We start from the raw sequence: 12,709 nt of genomic DNA, 5'->3' as shown, positions 1-12,709 counted from the left end.
TCCAAAGCATTCAACACCTCTCGGCACAATTCCATCTCTAGGGTTTAGCTTTATATATACAAGAATAGCCGGCCGCGTTTGCGGCCTTATAATGTCGTTTCACTAGGTCTTTCTAACTGGTCTTTTGAGAGGTCTTTTTTTAGCTGCTCTTTCTAAATGTCCTTTTTTATGTATGTGAAAGCAGTAAAAAAGCCTACTTTGTGCAAGAGACTTTTCTATGTATAACCAGGGATTATTTATATATATATATATATATTGTTTTGTATCTACATAATTGATGGTAGAAGGAAGAGAGAGGCAGAACCCTGTATTCTCGCTACAACCCAAGGCTAGACAGCTTATAAAAGCTCAACAAATTGATACACACATGTAGATCTATTAATCCAGCTGTCAGCTTTGATAAGACGGTTTCATAATTTTATTGAAAAGCTTAATTTCACTGAAGCTTTCTGTGTACTATTTATGCATGAGCACTCCGGCTAAGTCGGCTTTCGTAGTATTAGGAGTATACTTCTGCAGTACCGAGCTAGCCGGATATCATTGACGTCATCGATATGGGATCATAGTGAATAGTTTGATTATCAGTTGATTTGCAAAAGAATACAAAATATCCAGAGATTGAGTATAGTCAAAGTAAATAACATTTATAATAGTGTAAAGAGTACGGATGTAGTAGGTTGGTCCGTTCAAAAGGTTCGGGAAGTGGGAAGGGGAAGTGCGGAGAGATAAGCCCAGTTCGGTCACTGACGACATTAGGTCTTCCAAGGTACAATCTTGGAACTTTGTACCTTTTTTATTCCGTACTCTTTTTGTTTTATTGATCTTACAACTCTCCCCTCTTTCAAGCATTTACAAAAATATACACCATGGCTACACAGGAACGCAAGCTTCCTCTTGGGAAGATCGAGCCCAACTCCCTCAAGTACTTCCTCAGCTGTGGCTTCGGCGGAATTATCGGTATGTCCAAGCTCCCTATCTCACAAGGCACACGCTAACAATATTATCCAGCTTGTGGTAAGTAACAGCTTTCCAATAAACAACTAACGCACTCAATTGACACCCAATTCCACACAGGACCAACCCACACAGCCGTAACACCCCTCGACCTCGTGAAATGCCGTCGCCAGGTTGATCCAAAGATCTACACCTCCAACGTACAAGCATGGCGAACAATTTTCTCCAAGGAAGGCCTGCGCGGTGTCTTCTTTGGCTGGTCCCCCACCTTCCTGGGATACTCCCTCCAGGGTGCCGGAAAGTACGGTCTGTACGAGTACTTCAAGCACTTGTATGGAAACCAGCTGTTCCCGGAATCCAACCGCACCCTGGTCTTCCTCGGTGCTAGTGCCTCTGCTGAGTTCTTTGCTGATATGGCCCTTTGTCCCATGGAGGCTATTAAGGTCCGCATGCAGACCACACTGCCGCCATATGCTTCTAGCCTGCGTGAGGGCTGGGGAAAGATCGTTGCCAAGGAGGGCTTTGGTGGTTTGTATAAGGGATTGTACCCTCTATGGGCCCGACAGATCCCTTATACCATGACCAAGTTTGCTACCTTTGAGGAGACGGTCAAGCTCATCTACCGCACTATGGGCAAACCCAAGGAGGAGTATGGCCAATTGACACAAACTGGTGTTAGCTTCTTGGGTGGTTACATTGCTGGAATTTTCTGTGCTATTGTTAGCCATCCGGCAGATGTCATGGTCAGCAAATTGAATGCTGATCGTAAAGGTGGGTTTCTTTCTTTCAGCTGCAGTCTTGATGTATGCTAACTGCCCGTTTGTAGCCGGCGAGGGTGCGATGACGGCTGTGTCCCGGATCTACGGGAACATTGGCTTCTCTGGCCTATGGAACGGTTTGCCTGTCCGTATTGTGATGTTGGGCACTTTGACCGGTTTCCAATGGCTCATGTAAGTGTTGGTTCCGTCCTGATTTGCGTGTACAGCGACACTAACGTTCTTCAGTTACGACTCTTTCAAGGTGTTCCTTGGTCTTCCCACCACTGGTGGTCACTAGATAGTCATGGTTCATAGGAGTTTCATTTTCTGGCGCAATTGTATATAGCAGGGAGTTAAATGGATAAATATTTGTTAAACAATATTGTGTAGACCGCCTTTAGTATCGGGGCAGAATAATGTTGGAGGTCATCGCATTGTTGCCGGCGAGCTTTAGCACTTCTCAATAGAGACACCATTCCAGTCAATCGACTCACCTTCGTTACCAACGACCCCTCCACGATCAAGGCTAGATATAATATATCACACTACGTGTCACCCGATCCTTTGCTCCCCCTCCTCCTTCTATATTTCACATCACCCCTTCGCATCGTGCTTCAAGTCAGCTCCAACCAAGAATCCCAACGAAATACCACTGTGTCCCCAATACAGTATCATAAACACCACTTCACACGCCAATTCACACACCAATACCGACCTCCTCCCTCTTCACCAAAATGGAAGCCTCCCGCCAACCCTCCTCCATCCCACCAGCCAACCCCCCAAGCGTGGAGATCGCCTATAAGCGCAAATGCATAGCGCTGAAGAAGCGTCTCGCAGAAGTCGAAGCTGAAAATGAAATCATGCGCACCCGCAACCGCCGCGGCTCCCAATACATCCAGAAAATGCGCCTGGAAACCTGCATGCTTCTCGAGCGTCTAACGAAGGTTACCGGCATGGCCGACGAGGCAAAGACCGGCGCCGCAAACCCGGAACTGCGTGCCCGCGCCGCGGCCATGATGAATCCCGCACAGGGGGGAGCCGGCGTGCTTCTGGAAGATGATACCGAGGGTAGCTCCGATGAGCAGCCGCGCACAGTACGTATCTATGCAATTCACCATCTTGTCCAGACTTTCTATTGCACACTTTATACTATATCCCCTTCTTTCTGGATTGATCTATTTGTCTGCTGGGTCCAAGCTAACGTGTTTTGTTTTTTATATTGTATAGCCCGAGGAACGTCCCCTACGCGTTAAGCGCTCCCGCAAGTCCAACGCCCCCGGCATTGATGGGCAGGATGATGATCTCCCCGCTCAAGATGGACATCCCGAATCTGCAGATCCGGCTGGTGCAGCCCTGCCCCGTCTCGCGCCGGCTCCGACGCAGGAGTCTCTTACCCATTCCTTCCGTGTGCAGACGGGTAGTGGTGGCTCTGCTGACCAGACTCCTGCTGCTGCTGAGGCTGGTCCTGAGTCTGGGACTACGCCGATGGATGTGGATAAGGAGGAGGTTAAGCAGGCTAAGGTTGAGTAGTCCCAGTAGCTGGGTTGTGCTTTTGCCATGTTTCTTTCTTTGCTTTTTTGGGCTTTGCAGAGTCGTGACTAAGACTATCTGCTCCAGGGCTGTTCTGCTCTTTTCATTTTGTTCGAGGGTTTTATGCATCAGGTTCGGATGCGGTGCTGGTCTACTTTCTAGGTTTCCATTTTTTGTTACTTTTGGTGGGCCTTGTTTGGGTCTTTCCACTACCTATCCTACGGTCTCCTGGCGTCTATGTCTGATATGAAATTTATCTGAGAAATCTCATGCTAAAAGCATGGTTGAAGTAACTGGCTCCTCCCTGTATCTTTTTGATGCCGCTCCTCTAGACTCCGTTATCGAAGGTTATACATGAAAAAGTCATTCTCACAAACTAGAACGTTTTTACCCCCCATGCTCTAGAAGAGAGAGAAGGTTGATGATAATGGAAAAGGTGGGTTTCTATGTTTTCGGGGAGCTATGAGTTTCGCGCCACAGCTCAATGGGGCTCTCTTTGATTCTAGCGTCTATTTGATAGTTGGTAAGCTTTATAGCACTATGTTGGGTTGGTAGGATGTACGGACTACGTATACTTGATTTCGTTTGAAAGAAAGCGTCTGCAGAGTCATTCCGCAAGGAAGACTGCATCAGGTCAGGGGCATTTTGATTTGATCTACACCATCTGTGTAGATTCCCAACGCTGTTTCTCCAAGAAAGAACCCACGCCAACTCCAATACCAGTAAAAAAAAGACAGCATACATTGGAAACAAGAACGGGATATGATTATCTGGGTATGAATGTCTTCTGTCATGTACAGGTGAAGACATGACGAGTTTGGAAAGATGATACAATAGCAGGGGTGGTGGTCACATAGGAAGATTAGACGCGGTGGGTGAGTTCGAAATCCCTATGCGGTTGGAATGTCATCGGGCGAGTTCTGTTAGGTGTTGGCCTCTGGCATGCTGTGCTCGTTGTGTGATTGACAATGTAGAATCGGGATAGATTGCATAGCAAAGCACATAAGTAGTATGCTGGTAATACATAGTATGAAGGACTAGTATTCGCAGCACAATTAAGTAGTCGAGACGAGCGTGGACTGGTTGAGTACATTTTGTCACTCTTAGTCCACTCCAGCGTACAGATCGACAACAATGTTGATTCCAGCCACGAGAATCTCTGCGGCGATCAAGACAATGACTGATATTTATTAGATAGGTCGTTTTTAGAAATCATAACTGCGGGGAAACTTACCAATCCACTCAAGATACTCGCCATGGCGATGTGTCAATTGATCCTTTAGAACTGCAAGGAGATCCGCAATGACATCCAACCGTTCCGTCAGCAGACCGACGCGTTGATCCATCTCCAGGTAGCTTCGGACTGCCTGGTAGACAGGTTCCAACTGCGGCTCTGCCCAGAAGAGTTCCGGGCTATCGAGGACAGATCCTTGCAAGTGAATATTGATGCGGAGAATGAAGAGCTCTCCAATCTGCATATTGATTTGCCGACGAGTGAGATTGACGCTACCAGTTTGCGCAATCTGGGCAGGTAGCGGTGCAGTATCGGTGATTGTTTCTGACACAAGATCTTCGAAAAGCGAGGTCTTGACCGATTGAGCCAGAGCATGAGAGATCGCCAGCTTGACCATGTTGTTGCGCGGATCGCGAAGAGAGATGAAGTCGTTGTAGATCCTGGCCTGGTACTCGCGCGCATAGTAGAAATTGAAGTTCTCAATCTGCGTGTCATCGGGACTCAATATGGAAGTCGCAAATTTGGAAATATCGGACAAGAATCTTGATTCTTGCGCGGGCGTCATGCCCCATATTACGACTGTTCCGTAGTCGAAGAGGAATACCTCGGGTGTGTGGATTGTGATGTCAATATCAGGTGTGTCTTTGACGACTACTTGTTCGTTATCATTTGAGTGACTGCGCTCATCGTGCAGATCAATCAAGTCCTCTCTTCTGGTCTTCTTATTGTCTTCAACCTCCACCGCACTATCCGAGTATCTCCTTTCACTGGGTCGCCTCTCATGGTGTCCATTGCCATTGGGATCTTGAAATAATCGTGCGTTCTGCTTTTCCTCGTACTGGTAATCAAAGGGAGAGTAGACACATTCATCGTAGAGTTTGGGGTTGGCTCCGCGAGTCTTGCTCCGCGACTTGAGGAACTTGATAACGCCCTCGAGTCGATACGAATTGGCTGTGCAATAAGCTGTCACTCGAGGTATGCGATCGCGGTCAGCTTTGCCCAGTCGTGCAGCATGGCTTCGTGCGGCAGGGTCCTTGATGCGAGTGATTTGTGAATAGACATCCCGAGGGAAATCTCCATCGGACCCCTCTTCCTCTTCCGTGACGGGGTCCGGCAGCAGTTTTAGTTTCTGCGCTTTCTTGGTTGTTCGCTGTGGTCCAATCTTAGATGCTGCATGTGGTGCATTCGATATGGGGTTGAAGGGAGCCCCATGGCTATTGCGACGACGAAGCTTGCTGTTCAATGCTGAGAGCATGGGCTGGCTGCCAGGACGGGGCTGGCCTCCCTGAGCGTTGACATTCTGCACAGGAGGTGAACCTGCTTGCAAGGGCCGGAATGTAGGATCGGATGTAGAGGCTGTGCTGCCATAGGTGCTGATTTGTGTGAGCGGATTGAAGGATACCGACCGCGGCGCCCGGTTTGCCCGTGGTGACGTATTGGAGGCCGAGTTCTGATGCTGCGGCAGCAGAGGAGAATTCTCTGCGTCAGGAGCCATGACAAAAGGAATGAAAGGTGTAGAGTTAGACGACAAACGCCATTGGCGAATGGGACTGGAGGTAGAGAAAGCAACGAGTGATGTGAAAAAAAGTCGAGGACGCTGGCAAGCTTCCAAGCTTTCGCAGATGCCCACCTTAATAATCTGAGAATCTGTCCGGGTCCGGTCCTTGGCGCTTTTGTATCATTTCGGTTTTGACTCTTTATTTTCTTTTATATTGAGGGTTTCTTATTTATTATATACTTGTTTTTGAATGAATTTATTGCCAGACATTATTGGGCATAATTGACTGAATGCTATATACATAACTCCCCCAAAGTTGAATTGCAGACCAGGTTCTACTCCCGCCGAACACCATGCAACCCGAGTAACACTTGGACAAAAATCCTTTTTTTTTTTCAATGACCGATCACAAAATCGCTGCAGTAAGACGCGGGGTTGGTTGCATGTCCAGTCGACACCGACTTTCGATTTGCGCCAATGGGGTATCGAAACCCCCCAAGAGGAACATCGGTCGATGCAAGTGAGCATGTCCTCCGTTGACAACTGGCAGGTCGTAGATGTGACTTCCAGCTATATTTGAAGATATGTGACACTGAACAAAATTCGCTTTTTTAATGGCCGTACAACGTTTTCCATTTCACCCACGAACAAATCCAGAAGGACCACCGGCCTTCTGTCGGAGCCCATTGCCCTTGGCTGTGGTACGGGTCTTCTGAAGCATGCTACTCTTGAGGTTTCGTCCGGCCTTGGAAATCTTAGGGGCCAGCACAGGCTTTGAGGACTTCTTTGAGGATGGCGCATCCAGCACCCGGATAGAGACATCCCCCATGTTGATATCTTTGGGAAGCTTGTCCTGCTTATCCAGGAATCGCAACTTATTTGACTTCTTCGGCATGGCGAATTGATCTTCAGCTGGGGGTGTGGGAGGGCGAATGGCGAACTCGGCGTTCAAAATGTCATCGGGAAGCAAAGCAGGAAGAGCGGCTCGTCGTGCATCTTGGGTAGTTGTACCTTGGATAGTAGCCGTGCTCTCGGAAAGCATGTCATCAGTAGGAGCCTCCTTGGGCTTGACAATTGATTTGGCTTGCAACTTGCGACGCTCATCGAGTTTCCGTCGCTTCTCTCTCTTCACTTGCTCTTCTCTGTAAAAACCATCAGTCAAAATTGAATTTACGAAAAGTGAAAAATCACACGTACAATTGCTTGGCTGCTTCTTGCTTCTTAGCCTGCTCCTTCATTTTCAATAGCTGGGCAGAGTTATCAATGGTCTCTGGCGCATCATCGTCACTATCATCTTCGTCGTCGTCATCCTGGGTTGGTGTTTCCGAGATTTCTTCCGGTTGTGTTTCGACTGGTTCGGGCTCTTCGCTATCGAATCGAATCTTCTTGCCCGCAGGTGCTTTATCCCCAATTACGCTGGATTTCTCTGCTGGGGTAGGTTTTGTAGCATCTTCATCGGTCCCAGTAGCCTTCGGGTCGCTTCTTCTTCTCCGCTTAGTCTGCTGATCCTCGTTCTTGCTAGCGCTTGCTGAGTGTGCCTTGCGCTTTCCACTCGCAATTCCAGGCGCAACGTCTCGTCGGGTAGCTGTGGCCATCTTAGAATTGGTGGCAGAGGTACCAGCGGATTGGAACTCTTGTTCTTCGGGTTGTCGCGTAAATAAACCCTTGGCAGCAGTGACCAAGTGAGCAAACATAGATTGAAAGGGAAATTGGGAAATAAAGCAATAAACCCAAATGGGGGAAACGGTTCCTCGTGTGTTGGTCAAGAGGTGAAGCAAAATTAAAAAATCTCTCGGCGATCAGGATTTCCCGAGAGCGGAGACGATAAGCAACTCTCCGCTATCACTTCACTGCATCTACATCTCTACTTCACTTTCACTTGGTGAGAAAGTAGCGTCTATCTTATTTTAAATTAATTAATTTCTCTTTGTCTGGTATTGAGGATCAAATTTATACCTTGTGAAATATTCCCTAGCTCTAAATACCGGTGCAAACAATAAATATGTCCTACAAGGTTAGCAATATATAAAAGCTGTGCCGGTCTCCAATACGAGCATTGAAGTCAAATCTAAAGTATACAAAAAAAGTCAGCGGCATTTGTGCCCTTGATTTGTCTTTATAGTTGGTCTGTTTAGATGTCTTTTTAGATGTATGTGAAAGTGGTAAAAAAAAGCATACATTGTGCAAATATAACCTATGATTACAACATGAGACACAATTTGTCTAGTATTTCCTGCTGCAATTTGAATGATAGAGCCACTGATCATTAGCTGCGGAGCCAAGTCACCTATATACAATGAAGTATAGCTCTATATACTGACTGTACGGCAAGCCAGTCGGGATGAAACATGTAACAAAAATAAACCTTCAGCCCCCTAAGGCAAGTCGAAATAAATATGGTAAGTTTGGAAACTGAAAGTTGAAAAAGTTGAATATTCAGTCATATGGCATGACCCTTGAATATTGCGCAACCAGATGCAAGTGATACCACGCTGCCTATAGACACCATAAAAGACCAGAACGCTGCAGAGTCCCGAGTTGAACGCCTAGACCGTAAATAAAACCCTAGAAACCATAATACAAAGCATAACAAGCAATATGCCCATCGAATCATTACTCCTTGATACCGTATAGGTTTTTATAGAACTCCTCGTGCTTACGAACACACTCGGCGCGTTCCAGGGCTTCCTCACGAGACCTGATAAAGTCATCCTCGCCAATGGGGCTGAGCTCCTCCCACATCTGATTATATTCGTCGAGATCGTTGCCAGTCATGGCCCACATGCTCTCGCGCTGACGCTTGTTGCGCTCACGGTCCTCCTCGATGCGCTGCTCAATCTGCTTCTTGTCAAGTCGCAATTGGGGCTTCTCTGACTTCGACTTGCTGCCCCCCTCAGTGCCTTCATCTTGTTCAAGGTCCAGGTGCGAAGGGTGGGAATCGCGGTCTTTTAGAGCGGCATCGATCTCGGCCACAGTTTCGGCGCTGAGGACTTCCTTCGTCTGGAGACCGTTAAGGACGTGGCGGACGTGCTTGACATTGGCTGCACCGGTGCCATCGGGGGGAACGACTGAGTCGACCACGCGCAGGATGTCTCGCTGCATCATGCGGACGTATGGGAGGTAGTTTTCCTTGATGGCCATTTCGCAGAGGTGTTCAATAAAGTACATGATGTTCGCACGATTGTTCATGTTGTTCTACCGCACAAAAGGTCAGAATGAATCAACACAATGGAAATTGGAACTCTTACCCGCTCAAGCTGCTCCAGGATGCATGAGTGAAGATCCTCATCGAGGTCACGGTACTTCAATGCATAATGGGCGGCCTTCTGCGATGATGTGACAGCTGCACTAAGGTGCTGCAGCTGCGTAGTGAAGCGCATGCGCACCTCGAAAGGATCGATCATCATTTTATCTTCCGTTCTTTTGGCTTTCTTGAGGGCAGGAAGATCGGTAGCTGTAAACATGAGGGCGGTCAGGTTTAAAAATCGACAGAAAGATGTGGGGCTGGACAGGGCGGTGGAGCAAAGCCACAATTTTATTTCAATAAGCTACAACATACTCCGCACACACATGTAATGTAATAACTTCTCTGGCATTTACTTGCAGTGGACATCCGTGAATATTGTAACATAAATGGAATATAGAGAGCAAGATGGTAGCAAAAATTATCAAAGAGAATCCCGCCTCAACGAACTACCAAGACTGGATGTATCATTCCCATCAAGCAAACCAACCTCTTCAGCCTCATTACTATTTTCAAAATCCTGGAATTCATTGTCTCGAAGGGCTTCTTCTCGGCGAAACTCCACGCCATTCAACACCGACCAGACATCTTTCTTAGTCAGTAGTCCTTGTAGAATGCCCTTATTGGCAAACAACACATAACGCAAGCCAAGGCGTTGGAACATTCGCAAAACAATCAAAAAAGTGATGTTGCTGTTCAAGGTCATCGGTGTTTGGTCCATCCAAGGTCGTAGATCAAGTGTATCGATAGGGTCCGCAAAGGGTTGATGTGAAAAGAAGACCTGTGTCTCATCGGAGAGGTTGCGGGTGGTAGGGGAGGTTGAGTATTTCAGGGCAAAAGAAAGCTCATTGCGAGTGATGTAGCCTAGTAGGATGGGACTCGAGGTGTCTGAGACTACGGGAAACCCGCGATATGTAGTGTTAGCTAAGAGGCTGCGGATCGAGGCAATAGTATGACCGGTGGCAGTAATGATGCTGATGTCGTCCACGGTTGTCATGACCCGGTGGGCGGATACGTCTGGCGGAGTGGTGTCATCGCGATGGTCGAGGAAAGGATACTCGTTTAGTCGAATCCAGGACTCGTAGATACCTCGTTTTCCAAAGATGTCACCACACCACTTGGACAACATCACGGCAATCATGATCGGGATCACATATGTCAACGCGCCAGTCAATTCGAACATGATAACGACGATTGACAACGTCATGCGAGTAGCACCGCCAAGAGCAGCAGCCGCCCCGATAATTGCGTATAAGCCAGGCGTGACACATGGAATGTCGGGCTCGCATTTGACAAACAGGAATGCTTTCGGATAAGATTCTTGCCACAAGCGGACTATAATGCCTAGAGCACGCCCGTAAAGAGCACCGATAGCGACCGAAGGAAGGATAATACCTGCAGGAATTTCAAGTCCAAATGTCAAGGAAGCCAAGAAAAAGGCCAATAAGGCAGCTACGACCAGGTAGATTGCCACGCCGACTGAGGCAGATCCTGTGGCGCAGAGACCAAATCGATCATAAGTCACACTGTTGCACTCGGAGAACAGCGACTGAACAAGCTCCGAGTTCTGAGCTCGCATGAAATGATTTGGATAGTTGACCAAAGCAGTAATGAGAGCCACGACAACCACTTCGATAATTGGCCGAGATGAAGTTCGAGCTCGCCTCCACTTGGTGATTCTTGTATTCAGGCGGATGAGGAATGCACCATAGAGACCGCCAATGATACCGAGAATAATAAATGGGATAATCTCGAAGCGGTGCCAGCCTCGAGTGTAGGTGACTTGATACAGCACAATTTTGCCTGTTCGGAATGGATTCAAGGCTTGCAAAGTAACAGCTGCGACCATAGCACAGACAAAGCTTTGCCACATTGTCTTGTCGGGGAAATAATATGACAGTTGCTGAGAAAATCAGCAAAGTAAATAGCACGAGATTGAGAACAGCTCATACCTCCAAACTAAACAGAACACCTCCGATGGGTGCCCCGAATGCGACTGAGATACCCGCGGCCGCCGCCGCAGAAAGAACCTCTCGTTTGCGTGCTGTAAAGTAAGTAAACGTGTGGAGAGAGAAGGAAAGTTAATAACATACCTTCATTACCTCTCAGGCTTTCGAAAGGTTTCATCAGGATATTTGCGCAGCAGCATGCAACATGCACAAGTGGGCCTTCTTTACCTAGCCATAGACCGGATGCAACAGAGAGACACTGATCGTTGTTAGCAAATATGCGTTCTCACACGAAGAAGCTTGACTCACTAGGCCCAGTGATTTAATGGCAAGCGTCCATGGCCCCATGAAATGTCGGATGACAGTCCCACCGAGGATCGTTTTGATCTCGGGGATTCCACTGTGTCGAGCATAAACGGCATAGTTTCGCACCAGGAAGCAAGCACACGCAGCAAAGAAAACCTAGATATTGTCAATAGAGCCCTAAAGGTAAGAGACAGAGATATCATTACCGAAAATACAACATAGAAGACGTAGCCAATCGTATATGTTGCTCCACTGGAGTTCGCTCCTAATGCATTCCCCCAAGGTGTCCAGTCTAGACATTTAGAGTGATCTATACCAAGTCCAAATTCAGCAGTGAAACTCATAGAGATTTGACGCCATCGGCTTACCATCGAGACCCCAGCAGCAAAAGCTTTTGTTTAGATAGAACTTGCCACCTCCACTTCCATTTTTGCAATATCCGGACTTCAGATCACCTAGCCAATCCGTTGCAATATCGATAGAAGCTGCGATTATTCCTACAGCAATGCCTGTCGCAATCAACACCAACCAGACATTGCTTGCGTCAAGGAGCCGACGAGCATGGCCTAATAGACCCTGTCCACTCGAGTAAAGAAGCCGTTTCCTTTGCCGCTCCTTGGTATACTCGTAGATCCAATCGATAGCGGTGAAGTCGTCGTAACCCACACGTCGTCCCGGGCCTTCCACATACCAGTCCAACGGCGCACCATCTTTTGATGCTTCAGCACCGCTATTAAATCCTATCGGCGCGTAAGGATCGAGCGGCGACGCATCACCGTTCTGACCACCTTGGGGCGCTGGAGAGCCAAAGCCAGTATCCAATCCGCCGGCGCGAGGGGAGAGAAGGCTAGACAAACTGAACCGTGATCGTTGTTTTTGTTTTCGCTTGAAGGAGATCCTAAATGAAGAATCTGATTAGTACCATAACGAAAGGTAGAGTCTCCAAGGCATACGGTTCATGTAACCCCTCGGCTTCCCGATTCACTTCTTGAGGCTGATTCACTTCTTGAGGCTGAAGGTTGTCCTCATCAGCTCTTAGATGCGTCCCGGATTGGCCCTCACCACCCGAGCCCTGACCACTCATTGGCATCGTGCAACATAAATGAACCACGATATCGCGAAATTAGCATCTCCTCGTAAAAACGGCCTTGTTTCAAGAACAGCTTTGTCGGACGCGCAAGTGTGGCGCAAGCTCCGCGATAGAGAGCGGTGTGATCTGAATCTAGGCGGGGCTGC

At 47.8% G+C, this 12,709-nt stretch overlaps 5 protein-coding genes across 5 annotated transcripts; 2 read left to right on the top strand and 3 right to left on the bottom strand.

Annotated features, from left to right (window-relative positions):
• Window positions 1-866: 866 nt before the first annotated feature.
• PEX2_021670 (putative mitochondrial phosphate transporter Pic2) lies at window positions 867-2,010 on the top strand (the record flags this gene model as incomplete). Its single annotated transcript, XM_016739442.1, has 5 exons — window positions 867-957; window positions 1,009-1,014; window positions 1,075-1,725; window positions 1,781-1,904; window positions 1,959-2,010. The coding sequence occupies 5 exons, from the start codon at window positions 867-869 to the stop codon at window positions 2,008-2,010; spliced, it is 924 nt and encodes a 307-aa protein (XP_016599352.1).
• Window positions 2,011-2,446: 436 nt separating this feature from the next.
• On the top strand, window positions 2,447-3,242 carry PEX2_021660 (uncharacterized protein; the record flags this gene model as incomplete). Its single annotated transcript, XM_016739441.1, has 2 exons — window positions 2,447-2,806; window positions 2,940-3,242. 2 exons carry the CDS (start codon window positions 2,447-2,449, stop codon window positions 3,240-3,242), a joined length of 663 nt encoding a protein of 220 aa, XP_016599351.1.
• A 1,103-nt stretch (window positions 3,243-4,345) lies between these two features.
• PEX2_021650 (YagE family protein) lies at window positions 4,346-5,971 on the bottom strand (the record flags this gene model as incomplete). The annotated part of the gene is made up of 2 exons (XM_016739440.1): window positions 4,346-4,422; window positions 4,477-5,971. 2 exons carry the CDS (start codon window positions 5,969-5,971, stop codon window positions 4,346-4,348), a joined length of 1,572 nt encoding a protein of 523 aa, XP_016599350.1.
• A 640-nt stretch (window positions 5,972-6,611) lies between these two features.
• Window positions 6,612-7,668, bottom strand: PEX2_021640 (uncharacterized protein; the record flags this gene model as incomplete). The annotated part of the gene is made up of 2 exons (XM_016739439.1): window positions 6,612-7,116; window positions 7,172-7,668. 2 exons carry the CDS (start codon window positions 7,666-7,668, stop codon window positions 6,612-6,614), a joined length of 1,002 nt encoding a protein of 333 aa, XP_016599349.1.
• Window positions 7,669-8,587: 919 nt separating this feature from the next.
• PEX2_021630 (CTD kinase subunit gamma Ctk3, C-terminal) lies at window positions 8,588-12,557 on the bottom strand (the record flags this gene model as incomplete). The annotated part of the gene is made up of 9 exons (XM_016739438.1): window positions 8,588-9,169; window positions 9,223-9,428; window positions 9,669-11,121; window positions 11,171-11,262; window positions 11,312-11,426; window positions 11,477-11,629; window positions 11,680-11,783; window positions 11,842-12,371; window positions 12,427-12,557. 9 exons carry the CDS (start codon window positions 12,555-12,557, stop codon window positions 8,588-8,590), a joined length of 3,366 nt encoding a protein of 1,121 aa, XP_016599348.1.
• Window positions 12,558-12,709: the final 152 nt, after the last annotated feature.

The sequence above is a fragment of the Penicillium expansum genome, assembly GCF_000769745.1.
Source record: "Penicillium expansum strain MD-8 chromosome Unknown contig58, whole genome shotgun sequence".
In the NCBI taxonomy this organism is placed as follows: domain Eukaryota; kingdom Fungi; phylum Ascomycota; class Eurotiomycetes; order Eurotiales; family Aspergillaceae; genus Penicillium; species Penicillium expansum.
This window is presented reverse-complemented; position numbering and strand designations above follow the sequence as displayed.